Consider the following 18270-nt stretch of genomic DNA (forward strand, 5'->3'; position numbering starts at 1 on the left):
ACCAGGTAACACGATCATCTGCTGACACTTGCTTTCAATGGACTATCAGCATCTACATCAGTGGTTTTCAACCTTTTTTTTTAATAATGGCACCCCTAAATAATTTATTTTATTTTGTGGCACCCCCCACTCAATTTTCTGCCTGTTAGATCCGATTCTCTCTTTGTGTATATATATATATATATATATCTAATATTAAAAAACGTTATATGATAATTATTATAGTAATATGATTATAAACAAAATTACAATTCATAATACAAATTATATATACTTATATAATAATTGTATTCTTTATATATGAGGTGCTACCCAAATGTTCCCGAAATTTGAATGTTGCACGGGAACTACATCTAGTACAGACTTGTGGCACTAGATAACACTGCGTGCATCCTTTGTGAATCAGTGTGCCACATGGCATTGGGCTGGATAGAGTCAGTGAATATTTATGCACAGTTCTTTGGTGTGTTTTGCATAGTTTGTGATTATTGCGATGACTAATGTGAGAGAACAATGTGCTTGCATCAGATTTTGTTTCCTTCTTAACGATACAGCAGCAGAAATCCACAAGAAGTTGAAACAAGCTTTTGGTGACAATGCTTTAGGCCAGACACAGACCTACTACTGGTTTAACCATGTTAAAAACGTTGGAATGTCAGATGATAACAATGATCGCTCTGGGTCTCCATCATTGAGCACCACCATGGAAAATGTTGCAAAAGTTTGGGTGGTGATCCGTGAAGACCACAGGCAGACCATCCACAACATTTGTGGCATTGTAGGACTATTGTACGGCATGTGTCAGCAGATTTTGTCAGACGAGTTGAACATGAGATGGATTGCGGCCAAGTTTGTGTCACAGTTACTGAGTGAAGACTGGCGCCTCCGTAGCCAGGTGGGAAGCAGTGCGTAGCACACGCTTTTTTTGATTAGACCGGGGTTCGAGCCTGTCACCACCAAATACGGAGGATGCGGAAAGGTCAGGGAATGACCACCGCATATCCCGGAGAAATATGGCCTTAGTTGCTAATGCTCCTAAAAATCAAATAACAAACAAACAACGAGTTTAGACCAAAATCAGCATTGCATGGAAGTTAGCAGAGATTCTCAAGAATGGGCCAGGAGTGATCAAAACTTCCTTTCTACAGTCGTCACTGGTGACGAGAATTGAGTATATGGGTATATACTCAATTGGGTAAATGAAGCAACAAGCATCCCAATGGAAGAGCCAATCTTTGCCCCAACCGAAGAAAGTCCGACAAATGTGGAGCAATGTGAAGTCCATGCTGATCTGTTTTTTGGATGTTGACAGGATTATCCATAAAGAAATTCGTCCCTCCTGGCCAGACAGTCAACGTAAAGTTCTACTGTGACGTCTTGAGGCGATTAAGGGAAGCTGTCAGGAAGAAACGTCCAGAGAAGTGGCACAAACAAAGAACTGGATCCTTCATCACGACAACGTGCAGACCCACACATCTCTTGCCATGGTGCAGTTTTTGGCATCCAACAACATGACAATTGACCCCCACCCCCTTATTTACCAGACTTAGCCCCCTGCAACTTCTTCCTCTTCCCAGGAATGAAAATCAAGCTGAAGATTGACAGCATAGAGGAAATCCAAACTGAATCGCAGGCAGTGCTGAACGCTATGACGAAGAAGGATTTCGGGATGCATTCAAATCATGGGAGAAGCACTGGGATTGGTGTTTATGCTCTCAAGGGGACTACTTCGAAGGTGATGGTGGCAAATAAGACCCAGTGTGTCTAATATATTTTATAAATACATTTCGGGAACTTTTGGGTATAAGGTGATAAATAAACATCAATTACAGATCACCACAAAATTAAAAAGGTACCGTACAGTGGAAGGTATTTAAACACTTGGTTTACGTAACTGTTCAATGAGATACAGGCAACCCTCGTATAACATGGTACTTCTACAACACGGTTTCGCTCTAACATGATTGATAAATTGCAGAAATCCTCTCACAACACGGTACTTATATAACATGGTTTCGCTCTGACACAGTTAGAGAATTTCGGTAAACCTCACATTACGGTATTTTTGAGCTTTTGTGCGTGGAAAACCCTGCTATTTATGTTGGATGTCAATTTTCAAAATTTCCGCTCTCTTCGATCCTACCCTGCTGACTTGCTAGTCAAAAAAAAAAAAAAAAATTTAGAAATCCCTGTATTTTATTTTGTTGGGAAATCCCCGTGTTATGTTCTGTGCTGTTGAACTTGTGGAAAAATCTAGATTTCGGAGTTTTATTACTATTGGACAGCACACCTGGTCATCCAAAAGATTTAAGTCATCCAAACGTTGAAGTTAAGTTTCTACCACCACAGTTGTACAAGTTAATACAACTTCTTTCATTCAGCCAGTTCAGACAGCTTGTTTCATTCAGATCAAGGCATTATATCCACCTTTAAAACTCATTACATCAGAAAATCGTTACGATGGATTTTGGAAAAAAAATTATTCCGAATCTATCGAAGTAATGGAGGCACGGAAACATTTTTCAATTGTGGACTGCATCAGAATCATAGCTTTATCGCTCGAAGAAGTAAAACCGTCAATGTTAAATGAATGTGGAAAAATGTATGGCCACAGCCAGGTCATTCAGGTCAAATGTGGTTGAACCGGCAGAAAACTGAATCGGTGCAACAGTAGAACTTGCTACGTTGATTGGAGGGGAAGCACAGTTGATAGAATTGCCCTCCTCCCAACACCAGGTGGAAAAGACGACGATGATGGGAGAATTTTTATGGGTCTTTTTCACAATGTGGCTGAGTTAGTCAGGCGAGGGTAGCATGATTTTTTATCCTGGAAACTTGGGTGTTTTGTCCAGCAAAACAGAAAATCGACCTCAGGAAATGCAATTTATAGACAATATATGCAGAAGAACAGGGCTTTAGTTGCTGATGCTCCAAAAAAAAAAAAAAAATAAAAAAGATATGATTACTAAGACATTCAAGAATTTCTAGTAGAAAAAGAGGCTGGTGAAGTGGTGGAAATTGCATCAGAGAAAAATCAAATAAATTCAAAGGATGATAGTGCAGATAAATTCTAAACTTCCAAATTTTACGCTAAAAAAGCATACGGGAAGGCATAAAGTTAGCCGAGTAATTAGAATCTTATTTTTTGAATGCAGATTCTTCAACTGAAAGGAGCACCAAGTTCAAATGGGAGCTTCAAAAATGCTTAGTTCCATACGATGAAATTCAGAAAGATTTATCAAGCAAAAGCAAACAAAACCAGATTATAGATTTTTTTTGAAGAGAGCAGAAGATGCACGAAATCTAGAATGGTGTCTTTTTGTTAGCTTTTGGAATGTAACCTCCCTTTTGTATTTTTTCTTAGTCATGTGTAACACGGTTTCGCACAACACAACATTTTGTAGGAACCTAACTACTGTGTTATACAAGGGTTACCTGTATTTGTGCCTGGTGTGATTCGCAAATCTTTTTGATATTAGGTGAAATGTTGGTGAGACACTCCCATTTCTTCCTCAATTGTTTGTAGTCTTTCTCTCTTGTTAGTTTTTATAGTGGTAAGCACAGAAAATCATAACTCACATAGGCAAAATGTAGAAAATTGCAACAAAATTACCAATGATGTAATGCAATATGAGGATATTCATTCTTCATCTCTATCCAGAATTCATTAATAGATACTTCTTTATGTTTTAATTTCAAACTGTTATTGTTATGTATTTCAGTTAACTCCTCCTGATCTATGACACTAAGCTTAGAATGGTTTGAAATTAATGCAATAAATGGGTTCCTTTACCAGTCTTAGTCTTCGATACGTAAGTTTGTAAATTAGTATGGAACTTTTTTTCCCAGTGCTACAAGAAGCTCAAAAATCAATGGTATTATTTCTTTATTCTTAGTTGTAGCAACATGTGGAAATATATCCACATTGCTTCCCTTCACCATGGTGACTCACAAGCTTAACTTATCTCTCAGAGCTTTGATTCTGTCAGTTGAATATAAGATATTTTCAACTTTGCCTTGCATATTGGAATTAACTTTGTTTAAAGTTTCAAAGATATCAACTAAATACGACAATTTGGCATACCAATTATCATCTGCAACTAACATACAAAATTCTTGCTTTTCAATGGCAAAGAAAGAATGAATCTCATCCTTCAGTTCAAGTATTCATGACAATACTTGAATACATATATCACTAATCCGTCTGCTAATGGTATTATTGGAAAGAGGAATTTTTTTAACTTCATTTTCTGCTTCGCTTCCAGTAAGTGTCTCTGCTTCTGTGTAAGGCTTCATATTTTTAGCAATTAACTGAGCTACTAAGTAGCTGGCCTCTTGAGCTTTATTAGAAATTTTGGTAAAACTCAGACTGTTTTCTTTGGTTATTTAAAAGTCTCTAAAAGTACATTCTAGGCTTGTTAGCCAGATAACTATGTTTTAGAGTTAAATATCTCTTTAATTTACTAGGTACCATTGCTTCTTTGGACAATATGTCACCAATAGCACATTTTGGGCTAGGACTATCTTTATCCCCCAAGTAAATTCATTTTCCAAATAATTGTCCAAATACTGACAATTTTTCTTCTTCACCTTCATAGCAAACTTGCTCGAAGAGGGAACGGTTATAATTATTCCTTCTTTACCATAATTGTCTTGATGTTTGTCTTCTTTTTTGCCTTCACTCACTACAATCATCTTCATGTCTTCTTTTCTTCATAACAAACTTGTCCATTCCTACTATCAAGGGTATTATACTAACTGAAATTTGTGTTGCCGACGGGTCATTATGGTACATAGGTAAACATATCAGCTGATTATTCAATAATCTCTTTAGTCATATTATTGTAGTGAAAGTAATACCAGTTTTTTCTAAGATTAGTTTTTCTTTAGTTTTTTTTTTTGCACTGTGCTACTTCCAGCGTGTGCTTACCCTACCATTCTAAATTAACTTCTGCATGCAATGCAGTGCTATGTCTTGTTGCCGCAAAGTAAATTTGAAAAGTTTTTATTTCCAGGAAAATATGATATATTCAAATAAAGATTTCTTCCAAGTAGCCAAATATCTTCAATATATGTAAGCAACTTATTGTTGAGTCCCACTCAACAATGGAGCACAAGAGGTTAATTGTAACTTAATATTGTGTGTAATTAAACTGTTATCTTTTATAATGTGAGGTTTTTTGTATTTTTTTTATTTTGGAATTGTAAATAGAATGATCATTTGACATGTGTAAATACTGTCATTGTGGTTTATGGATCACAGTAATAAGGATGTACCTTTTTATAATGAAATAAATATCTAAATTTTAAAAAAAATAAGTTTAAGTAACTTAAACCCAAATTACGTGGCACCCTGTGGTGCCATGGCACTCAGGTTGAAAACTACTGATCTACATCATTATCGTGTTACTTGACATAACAGGAGAGATTGCTTCTAAGGCTATGCAAGTACTTAGAAGATACTGAATTCAGGACAGACTTGTAAAACAGACCACAGCCAATCAGACATTATCATCTTCTGCTCATAGCTAGAATAGAGCTCATTGAACTAATTCTCATTTTCTCTTCTACTTCTGTTCCTTGAACAATCTTCCTTCTTTGTATTTCCAGAAAATTATAATGTACTGATATTCTAGCCCCTTGTCAGCAAGTATATCCTGTCTTCTCAACTCATACACAGTACCAGAGTACTATAGGTTCCAATACCCTTAGTGCTTGGAATTACCATTAAAAAATAAACCTTTTTTTTTTCCAAATTAAGATAAATATGTAATATTATAAACCTTCTGCTGGATCCTTTTGTGTGCACAAGCTGTAGACATATAAAGGAAGAAAGAGTAAGGTACAAAGAATGGTGTCAGCTTTGGGAATAAAGGAACCATTGCCTGGAGTTGACCTTACTTCCCATAATTTGTTTGCTCTTTTGCTTCCTTCCTAAATAACCAATTAGAAATTGCAATTTTTAGAGGAAGCAATACAAGCGTAATCTTTGAACTGTATATTATCAAACACAGTTTGATGCATACACAGTGTCCGTAGCCAGGTGAGCAGGAGCAGCAGTGCGTAGCACACGCTTTTTGATTAGACCGGGGTTCGAGCCCGTGACCACCAAATACAGAGGATGCTGAAAGGTCAGGGAATGACCACCGCATATCTCTGGAGCAATATGGCCTTAGTTGCTAATGCTCCTAAAAATCAAATAACAAAAAAAAAGCATACACAGTGCACCAATTAAATAACGAGACTGCATGTGCTCTGCATTTAGTATTAACATAAGAGGCCAAAATAGTACATGATTAGATCCGCTAGAATGTGCTCTTTCCAACGAGTGCAAGTGAAACTTCTCCGGTCAGTAGTTTGTGATTTATGACGGAAAGAGTAATAGTAGTTTTGTGCATGTCGTCAGAAAATTGAAAATGGAGCAAAGAGCAGTTATCAAATTTTATCGTAAATTGGTAAAAAAGTGCTACGGAAACTTTTGATGATTTAAAAAAAGTTTATGCTGATGAATGTTTTTCTCTACCAAGAGTGTTTGAATGGTTTTCTCGTTTTTGTAAAGGACGTGAGTCATTAGAGGATGATCCCCGACCTGGCTGACTGATCTCTGTTGTAACATCGGAGATTGTCACAAAGGTTCGAAAAATTGTGACTGAAGACAGATCAGTTTCAATGAGATTGCTTGCTGAGATGATCGGAAGGAATAAGGAATCTGTTGCAGAGTGTCTGCAACAAATGCAGTACAAAATGTTCCCATTTTGTACTGCATTTGTTGAGTTTTGTGCAACGAGAAAAGAGAATAATGTTGCATCGATTTGATGGCATATGTTGATAATGACCCAACATTTTTGAGTAGAATCATTGCCAGTGATGAGAGTTGGGTATTTCAATATGATCCTGAGACAAAACGTCAGAGTTCAGAATGGCTTTCGCTGTCCTCTCCTCGTCAGAAAAAAGTGCGGTTAGAAAAATCACGAGTGAAAACCATGTTGATCGTTTTCTTCGATATCAAAGGCATTATCCATTGAGAATTTGTGCCTCAAGGGACAACAGTCATGATAAAGTTCTATGGGGAGGTGTTGAAGAGCTTGTGAGATTGAATGTGTTGGGTGAGTCTCGAAATGTTCAACTCCAAAAATTGGTTGTTGTTGTTGCATGACATTGCACCCGCACATTCTGCCGTCAACATCAAGCAATTTTTGGCAAAAAATCAATTCCAGTCTTCAAACACCCCCAATTCACCAGATTTGGCTCCCGCAGATTACTTTTTCGTTTCCCAAAATGAAAACAGCCATGAAAAGAATGTAATATGGGACGATACAGGACATCCAAGCTGCAGTGACTGACCAACTGAAAGCGGTACCAGAAGAGGAGTTCCAGAAGTGTTTTCAAAACTTGTATAAAAGATGTAAACTGTGTGTACACATCGAAGGTGATTACTTCAAAAATACATAACCTTACTTTACCGTTAGTGTTATTCTTTTTTTTGTAGTAGCGTCAGTCTCGTTATTTAATTGGCACACTGTGCTTGTGTATTAAATTGTGTAAACTGTTTATTGACGTATGTATATGTTGTTCATTGATGAAGCATTCACAATTTTGAAATATGGGTAAGAATAATTATATGAATTCAAACATTACCTATATAATAGACGTTCTGGGATTAAATTTAAACTAGAATCGAAAGAAAATAATCCCCTACTATAAATACTAGATATGAAATTAAATAATAATGACTCTATGATCAAAACAGAGGTATTAACAGAAAAACTGACAACCTCAAGCTACCTTTGCTATCTATTAAGCTATCTCAAAAGTATTTAAATTAGGTATTATCAAACCATGGTCCATAGAGCACAAAAAATATACACACTGAATATGATCTTTTTATTGAATATTATAGCTGTATGAATGTGTGGTGGCAGTTAGTTTTCATGCTGTGTGGGCTGAAAAACCTGACATGAAATATGGGTAAGAATAATTATATGAATTCAAACATTACCTATATAATAGACGTTCTGGGATTAAATTTAAACTAGAATCGAAAGAAAATAATCCCCTACTATAAATACTAGATATGAAATTAAATAATAATGACTCTATGATCAAAACAGAGGTATTAACAGAAAAACTGACAACCTCAAGCTACCTTTGCTATCTATTAAGCTATCTCAAAAGTATTTAAATTAGGTATTATCAAACCATGGTCCATAGAGCACAAAAAATATACACACTGAATATGATCTTTTTATTGAATATTATAGCTGTATGAATGTGTGGTGGCAGTTAGTTTTCATGCTGTGTGGGCTGAAAAACCTGACAACTCGTGGAGGCCCTTCTCCCAATTTAATATTGGCTAACTATACCGCTAATTTAAGAGGCCTTTAAAAATTCCTGATTTTTAACAGGATGTGGACCCAGACTTCTTCAAATGAATGAAAAGTACAAACCTAGTATAATGTCATGGAGGACAGCAATATGAGAGAGCTTTCACCTACAAACAATAAGAAAGTTTTAAAAGAATCAAAATTCGTACTAGGTTGCTATTTTTAATAAATTAAATTTCTCTGAAAACTAAAGCAGTTCTGCATTTCACACTTATTTAATGAGATGCAGCTGTGCATCTAGAAATTAGCAACCATCTAAAGATTATAAATTTCAATATTTGAGTATTTTCTGAACTTCATAAATGTAAAGCAAGCACTCACACACTTCTATTTGAGTTAATTTGTTAATTTATCAATACCACACAAAAATTCAGAAAAGTGATAAAATAATTTAATATTTTTTATGCAAAATGTGAAATATGGCAACATTAATAACTGTAAAAATTTAAGTGCTGCCATATTGAATAAGACATAGGCACAATTGTTCTAGTCTATAGATAAACTCTTAAACTGAATAATATGTTATCTGGGTTTTAAAAAAGTCTGAAAAATATAAAGTTTATGAAATCAGTTTTTGAAGCCTCCAGGAATAGGCTTTGAAGTGGCAGCTCCTCCAATTCATTGGTTAATTTTTTTATTATAATTACTGGATGAAGTATTCATTATTATTTTCCTTTAAGAATTAATTCCATATGGATTATTAGGTGTTTTTACCAACTATTTAAAGTTTGAATAGTAAGGAATAGTAATGTTTTGAATAGTAATAACATTGTGTAAGTTTTTATATAAAATATGTATGCAAAGGGTATACATATTGTGTGTGAATTTCAGTTGTATGAGGTCTGGTCAATAAAGAGTGATCATAATTTTTCATGAACAACAGTACTGCTTGCTATTTCTAGTTGAGCTGTGGAATTTAAGATCAAACCAAGCTGCATCACATAGCAACTGTGCAGTTTATTCGTGTGCTTTTGTGACCTTGGCAATCAGTCAGGTTTATGCCTGTTCAGTTTTGCCTAAATAACAATAGGTTTGACACGTTAGGTATGTGACTCTCATATTTTGTTTCTGTCTCAAGAAAACATCAGCTGAAGCATATGAAATGTTAACAGGGGCTTATGGTGAACCTATGCTTTCATATAGCACAGCTCACAGGTGGTTTGTAATTTTTAAAGACAGATGTGATTCAATCACAAAAATCAGTGGTCCTGGATCTCTAACCACTGCTGTCACCACAAAAATTATAAACACTGCTTCTGTGATCATGAGAGAAGATTGTTGTATAACAGTAAACCAACTGGCAGAGATGTTGAGAATATCAGTAAGAAGCATGAACAGTATTCTCCATGACCATTTGCATGTGACACGTGTTTGTGCACGTTGGGTTCCAAGTCTACTCACACCCAAGCAATAGCAAGTTCACATTGAGGTTTGTCTGGAGCTGCAAAGGATGGTTACTGAAAGTGGTGAGGTTCTGCACAAGGTGATAATAGCAGATGAGACATGACTTCATAATATTGACCCGAGAGTAAGCAACAAAGCTCTGTTTGGAAGTCTGCTTCATTACCAGCACTGAAAAAAGCAAAAGTTGTGGCTTTTGCAGGAAAGGTTATGTTCATCTCTTTTTTTTGACATTCAGTGAATGGTTAACTAGCATGTTGTGCCATGTCATATGACTGCTGTGGAACCTGCAGAACTGTACTGTGCACTTTGAATCACATTCATTACAAATGACCACAACTGCATGGATACTGCATTGCGGCAATGCAAGACATCACATTGCTCATGCTGTCATCAAGTACTTAGCCAACATTAATGTCAAATATGTTCCCCATCTGCCCTACAGTCCTGACCTTGCACCCTGCCATTTTTTTTTTTTTTTTTTTTTTTACCAAAGTTAAAGACAGAGCTGTGAGGAAAATGTTTCCAGTCATCAGAAGTTATGACATTGGAGGAAATTCTCAAATGCATGTCAAAAAATGGCTTCCGCCATGCTTTTGAAGAATGGCAGAAACATTGGAGTAAATGCATTTCATAAAATGGGGTCTACTTTGAAAAGGACCATCAAAATATGGATGATTAATAAAGGTATGCTGTGATCATTCTTTATTGAATAATCCTCATATATATACTGTACACCTCATTGCATTACATTAAAATTCTCCCTACCAGAAATATGATGTCTAATATGTACAGTGATATGAACTTGTATAACTGTATTGCAATAGATGTTTCTCTCCTGATTTAGTATAGTACTTAAGCCTACTTTCTTAATCTGAAAATGAATTATCTTATTCTGACTTAAAGAAAATAAAGTGCTATTTCTTTCTCCTGTTTTTATTTACTCCAATTTTTGTTTTCTGCATTATATTTAATAGATCTAGATCAGAATACATTGAACAGCTGAAGAAAGACCTGTGTGAATATTATAGCTACAATGAATTTCTAATGGGGAAACTGATGGACCTCTTCTCTCCGGCTGAAGTAATACATATTTGCATCTTTATAAAGTTTGTATATTTAGGTGGTGCAACTACAGTGTAAGAGAAAACTATTTATAGTAATGTGATATATATTTTTTAAATCTATCATCATCTTTTTAGTAGTTTGTTTAAACCTTCCTTGGGTTTTCCACCTGTGATTTGAGCTCGCTTTTATGGCTTGATGTGCTTCTTTAAGTAGTGGAAACATTCTAGGAAATTCTAATTTGTCATTGTTTTAATATTGCTTATGTACAGAAGTCAGTTTTTTTTTTTTTTTTTTGAAGATGAAAATCCTGGAGGGTAACCTCCTTGCCACAGTCTCAATCCATCTAACTCAGAACTGAGTGAAAACTGCCTTGAAAAATTTTGCATGTTGTCAACGAGTACTGTGTACAGTGCTGCAAGCACAGCCACAAAATGGCTAAAAGTTCTCTTCATACGCATGTCATAACCTATCAGAAAGATTTAATTAGGAATGCAAATTTTTTAAATTTATTAATTTGACATTATATATTATGAAAAAGTCTTAATACAGTATTTCTGTGTTTCATGTTTTATTTCAAATGTTGTTTAACATATTTGTCTTTCAGAAACAATTAATCGGTAATTTTAAATTTATTAAATTTCACATTATTGCCTTGTAAATTTTTCTGCCATTCTAAGGTAAAATCACTCAACATGCAGTGCTTGACAAATTTATTATGTGGCCTAGTATATTTTGACCTTATTGCTGTTGCACAAAGCAAAATATAAACAGGTTTAAATCACGTGACTCTTATTCAGTCTTCATTCACCTAGTGTTGCCGACCGGGCTAGCCAGGTGGGTAAAGTGCCTGCCTGGCAACCCAAAGGCTACGGGTTTGAATCCCGCCTCAGGCTTGGATCAGAGTAAAATGCAAAAACTTTGGGAGGTGCATTATGGCCAAAGAAGCCGATGTGCCAACAACTAACAAAAAAAAAAAAACAAAAAAAAAAACCTAGCGCCTTCAATCTTTGCACTTTTCAGTGTTTCTTTTTTTTTTTTTTTTTTTGTAGCTGAGACATAGCGTTCTGCTTCCATAGTTAGTAATAAAATCAGGTAAAATAATGCAAGAAATCCAATCATATTCAGCCTCAGCCTTAAAAACAACTCATTTGATTTCAATTGTGTATCTCTGTCCAACCATTTTCTTAAATTTACTTTAATTTAATTTTTTAAATTTACATAAGTACAAGACTAAATCATAAGTTGTCCCAACAATTAATAGCTCTTTGGCTAAAAAAAAATTTATATATAGCTAGCTTATAACAGTCTTTTCCATAGTTTAAAGACCACCACAGCCAAGGGTTAAACACTGAAGGTACAGCCATTCATGTATAGTAGTAGTATATGCACTTGAGATAACTATGGTTCTAGCTCATGTGTGACTACTAAATATGTTGCTGTTATATTCTTTCTATCTTGTTTTTTTTTTTTTTTTTTTTTTTTTGATTTGGTAGTTGTTGGCGCATCGGCTTCTGTGGCCATATTGCACCTCCCAAGGTTTTTTTTGCAGTACTTTGATCCAAGCCCGAGGCGGGAATCGAACCCGCGACCTTTGGGTTGCCGGGCAGGTACTTTACCCACTCGGCTAGCCCGGTCGGCTTTCTATCTTGTAAACACTTCTGACCCACTGTGGCCATTCTGGACTATAATCAGGAAATTTATTATTTATAAATGCATATGCCATATAATAATGCAGTCAACATCATAAATTACTAGATAAAAAAAAGGAACATTTTTATTATGTTTAAAGTATACCAATTTTTTTTTTTATCATAAAAAGTTGTACTTACTAATGATTAATGTCTAATGATTGTTATTTTTGACTTATTAGTTAATTGAAGCTTTAGAAGCCAATCAGCTGGAAAGACCTGTAACAATTAGAATAAATACTCTAAGGATACGAAGGAGGGATTTAGCTGAGGTATGTGTATTGTATAAAGCAAATGTTTCTGTACTTTTAAAATATTTACATATTATTATCAACAACATAAATATATATATAGATAAAAGGGTATTGTTTTCTTATTACTTAACTTAAAATATACAGAAACAAGTAAAAAATCAGTGGAAATCTCAATATGATAAAAACGTGTTTCTAGTGAAAATACAACACGAGATTGAAAAGTTTCTAGTCTCTCATAGAAGGAATGCTGGAAAGTTGTCAAACCCATTTATTTTTTAACATAGTCTGTCGCCCAAGTCAACACACTTTCTGGCACGATCCACTAGCTTTGTAACCTGCTCAAATAAAATTCAGTAGATTTTGACTCGTTGATGCATTGACTGCGTCCATCACAGCATTGTCACTGTTGAATTTTTGTCCTTTCAAGTCCTTTTTAGAAATAGAAAATAGTCTGTGGAGCCAAATCTGGTGAGTAGGGTGGATGCAACCCACAGTCATGCCATATTGCCTGAGTCACAAATTGCTCTGTGTGCTGGTACATTGTTTTTTTTTTTTTTTTTTTTTTTTTTTTTTTGCAAGATGACTTCCTTTGGCCAATTTCACAAGCCTCTTGAGCTTAAAAGTCCTCGCGGAACCATCTCTGTAGGTTAGACTCAGCATTGATAGTGGCACCTCCTTCCTGGAAATCAACCATGATCACTCTTTCTGCATCCCAGAAGACGAATGCCATGACTTTCCCAGCCGACTTCTGCACGTGAAACATTTCAAGAGGAAGAAAAGAGGGATGCTTCCGCTGTTTCAATTGCTCTTTTTTTTTTTCAGTGTCGAGTAGTGCACCTATATTTAGTCCATAGTGACATACCACCCCCAAAAAAAATTCATTAGCTTCAAAATGCTACACAATCTCATGGCAACATCTCACTATTTCCTACTTTTGATCTGCAGTCAATGCTTTAAGGACCCACCTCAAAGAAACCCTCATTCCAACATTCACCACAATATTGTGAAATTATAATAATATTCACGGAAGATGTTGAATGATGTCTCAGTGTGCTCCAGTATTATTCATGACCTGATCATGCAGTCTTTCATGATCAGGTCATGAATGGCATCCATATTTGCAGATGTTGACATGGTAACAAGCCTTCCACTATGGGTTGCATATCCAAAACTGTCTCATTCATGCTTAAATTTTGCAACTCAGTTTTTTACCATGACATATGAAGGACAAGATTCCCCTGATGTTTGCTGCATGTCTTTGTGAATTTCTTTTGGCAACATTCCCTTTAAATGAAGGTATTCAGTCAGTGACTGCACAGTGCTTGATTCTCTCAACAGGTGCCATCTTCATTCACCTTCCACACTTCCGCATGCTCTCTGTAAAGGAGAAGAATATAGTTACAAACCTGAAGTTTTCTGTGAACACACAAGTGACATGACACAGACTGACGATATTGCCTTTCACGAAACCTTTGCAATCTATATTTGGCTAAAAACTTTTCAACTCCCCTCCCCCTCATAAATAATAAAATAACTAATAAAATTAAATTTTGTAATGTTGATGTGTTTATTTTTTGTCCTCTACTTAATTTCTAAAATAAACCATCAGATTTTTAGCATTAAAGTTTTTTTTTTAAGAAATAAAACTAAATAAAATGCAGTTCCTCTAAAAAAATTCTAGTGATTTTTTTCAATATTGTATATTGAAAAATGATCACCTCCGCACTTTATTTATAATAAGAAATGTAGTTAAAGGTTTGATATCACTGCCTAATCTTGTCTGACTTTCACTTCATCATTCACTGCTATGATAGTGACTCAAATAAAATATGCCAACATACCTAATATGTATACAGATAACTAGTAAACATGTGCTCTCATTAAAACATTGTTCAGAGACTGAAAAAATGAAACAGTATAACTAGTGTATTGATTTTGTTGATAATAAAATTATTACAGACATTAAATTTGCTTAGTTAACACTATTGCATTGGAAAACCTTAATAATTACTATTTTGTTTTAACTTTTCCTCTTTTATAAGAGAGTTTTGACAGTGATTGTTAGACTTTCCTGATCAAACTGTAGGTTATTTCTGAAAAATCAGAAAAAAATTTCCATAAGTTTTGGCGGCTACAACAAATTCAGTCAAGGAACTTTCAGAAAAGGACTTAAAAAAAACTTTTTTTGCAGTTACCGGTGAGGGAAAAAAAATTTAAATGGCCATTGTTTTGAAAAATTCATATATTATATTATATTTGCATAAATAAAAATTCATTTTCGTCCTATTTTGTATTCAATTAAAAATGCTTGGAGCTGCATTATGTAATTATCACATGATCATCTGAACATTCATAAGATAGCTTGTGTTCAGCAGTCAGTCAAGTTTTGCTATCATGGAGTGGTATACGTACTCTGATTTTATCCCATATGTTTTTTGTTATTCTTAATTTTTATTGCATCCTTCGTACTAATTGTAAGTTATAAGCAGACTAAGAGTTCTAAATGTTCTACTCATTTAATTCAGTTATTATTTAATACATGCAGTGTGTATATAACTCATATTAAATGTTTTTGTTTATTATTATAGTTGTATTCTGTTTAAAAATGCTTATAAATATGAAACACATCTGAAAGAAAAAATGTTCACCGGCATGGTCCAGAACATAACTCAACTTTATTACATCCTATAGAAAAATTATTTCCAAGGTGCTTGTTTTCACTTTGGGCAATAATGTTCAGAAACACTGTATATAATAATCATCCATTTTCATATGCAAAATAGAGTTATTATTATTTATTATTCTTTTTGTGATATCTTTAAACATTTCTTGTAAGATAGTAATAATATGTAATTTTTTTTTAAAGGCATTAATTGGTAGAGGTATAAACTTAGATCCTGTTGGTAACTGGAGCAAAGTTGGCCTTGTAGTTTATGATTCACCAGTTCCACTTGGTAAGATATTTCCTCATAATTTATGTTGTGAAGCAGCAGTATTTCAGTAAAATGAACCTTTCCTAATTGATTAGTTTAACTTATTGATTTGAAACTGATTAAATTTCATGAATTTCATTTTGTGTGTGTAGTATATAAAAAGTTATTCATTAGATATATTCATTAGGCTATCATTACTTGCTGCTATATATATATATATATATAATATTCTTGTTCTCAAAATACGGAAATTATTATTCTTCATTCATTTTAGGCAGTCAGGAAGTGTAGTGCTTCCTTCCTAATTCTGACAAGTAATGAGGTGTGCAGTGATGCCCAGAAATTTCTCTCTAAGAATACAAATTGTTATATACTTATCTATATAATAATATGTATTCTGATTATTATATACTTCTGTATATAATAAGTATTTCTCAAAAATAAATTTAAAAGTATGGAGTTTTGATATGACATATGGTATAAGGTTATAGTTTTCCTTTTTTTATATTTTTTTTTATTTATTTATTATTATTTTTTTTCCAGTTTCAAACATATCTTGCAAGACATTAATAATATGTAACCTTTTTAATGGCATTAATTGGTAAAGTATAAACTTAAATCCCATTAGTAACTGTAGAAAAGCTGCCCATGTAATTTCACATACATTTTAATTGGTTCTCTTTTTAGGAGGTTTTTCTAAAATCTTCTAAAAGGGTTGCATTTTCCTTGAAATTACATTTGTTTTTACTTTCTATACCTTTGATTTTGCATTATTCGATTCTTTTCTAAGGTTTTGTCATGAGGGAGGAATAATGCAGTCATAAAGCACTTTATGATTGCATTTCAAATGGGGATTCAAAGTGTAAATTTTGCACTTTTGTATTTCATTTTGTATTGCATAAAGAACTTTGATGCCCAACACCTTTGGCTGCCTGCACAGTTTTGCTGACAGTAGTATTTTATGTAGTGTGGTACCTTGAAGGTAACTTTTCTAACTGTTAAATATCTGCAGTATTGATCCATCATGTCAATGGCCTGTGATTTGCAAGTGTCCAGAAAACTGGCATATCTGCACCTTTTCACAATTTGCACGTGACTGTGTTCCATTTTTCGGTAATTGCTTTCTTCCTGTGGTTCTGTCAATAAACTGTAGTTTTATAAATTCAGTTCTGTTCCTCTCTTTTCATTATCACAAAGCAAAGTATTTAATTGCTTATCATACTTATTTTTAATACACAGATTTAAAGGAGACAATGTAGAATTTCTGTTCAAATTCAATTGACAAGTGGATGATTTCCTAAAGGATATAATTTCACTTAGGATATAGTTTGCAATGTTGATCCAAATAGAGAATTTTTATTATATGCTAGTAAATGGTCACAAATGTAACACACTTCACTGCATAGAATGAAGACATGGAAATGAAATGTCTTCATTTTATTCAATGAAGTATGCTATATTTGTATAGGAATATAATTAGATGGTCTCAGGCAGAAATGTTGGATGTTCACTCCTCCCTCCATGATGTATTCCATGTTTTTCATGCTGCAAACATACAAATCATCTCTTGAACATGTGCTTCTACAAAGTACACACATACATATGGGAGTATAGATCATTATATTTGGTTGAGTAATAAATAAGCACAGTTAAATTTTTACTTTATTTGGAAAAGAATTGTCTTGTTCTTATTTTTATATTTTCCTCAATTTTGTATTCAGTTTTCTCGGTTCCTGCAAATAACAAAATTATAAAGTTTCACTGTATATACAAGGTTTGACAGTTATTCCAGGACTAACTCCATTGCACACATGGGCCATGATGCAATGTTTCATGGCAGCTGACCTAAAAAAACATTTTCTGTCCAATAAAGTCATTTGCGTATTGTTAAGTCAGTCTTATAGCCGCTCTATTGTTTCAAGTTGGGGGAAAGTGTAATTGAAACCTGCGATTGGTAAAGCGAGTGTGGTAATGATTTTCTGATTGATTGTTTTATGCTGGTTTGCAATATTTCAGGATAACTGTAACAATCTGGAAGACAGTGAGTGCTGTGGATGCCCAACAATGCTTCAGACCACAGAAATGGTCAAAACGTTTTCATATTGATTTCTTCTGATCATGAAATGATTCTTGAAATTATGGAAGAACAACTTCACATTAACAGAGAAATTATTTGTGCAATTCTTACAGAAGGTTTGATTAAGCAGAAGATCATGGTAGGTACATTTCACACTATTTGACCAATGATCAAATGCTACTCAAACTCAAAGCTTGTGAGTAGCTTATTCAAGCTGTTGATGATGATCCCCAATTTGATTATAACTGGTAATGAGTCATGTTGGATAAGAAGAGAAACACATGGATTAGGCAGCAAACTGAAGTAAAGGACATTCTTATAAAAACTAAAGAACTAAAATGGTCTTGGGCAGGACACAGCTCGAAGACATGATGACAGACGGACTAAGAAAATATCAGAATGGTACCCAAGAGGAGCTAGAAGAAAACCTGGAAGACAACGATGGAGATGGACAGATGAAATTCA

At 34.3% G+C, this 18270-nt stretch overlaps 1 protein-coding gene across 1 annotated transcript in view; it reads left to right on the top strand.

The window, feature by feature from the left end:
• LOC150085338 (28S rRNA (cytosine(4447)-C(5))-methyltransferase) overlaps positions 1 to 18270 on the top strand; it is a 94397-nt gene that overhangs the window by 39540 nt on the left and 36587 nt on the right. Inside the window, exons 11-13 of the mRNA XM_090373163.1 lie at positions 10763 to 10868; positions 12724 to 12813; positions 15662 to 15749. Coding sequence (XP_090229289.1) covers positions 10763 to 10868; positions 12724 to 12813; positions 15662 to 15749 — 284 coding nt within the window. The remainder of the gene's footprint in view (positions 1 to 10762; positions 10869 to 12723; positions 12814 to 15661; positions 15750 to 18270) is intronic.

Source organism: Mastigoproctus giganteus, chromosome 5 (assembly GCF_048544385.1).
Source record: "Mastigoproctus giganteus isolate SK-2022 chromosome 5, ASM4854438v1, whole genome shotgun sequence".
Classification (NCBI taxonomy): Eukaryota; Metazoa; Arthropoda; class Arachnida; order Uropygi; family Thelyphonidae; genus Mastigoproctus; species Mastigoproctus giganteus.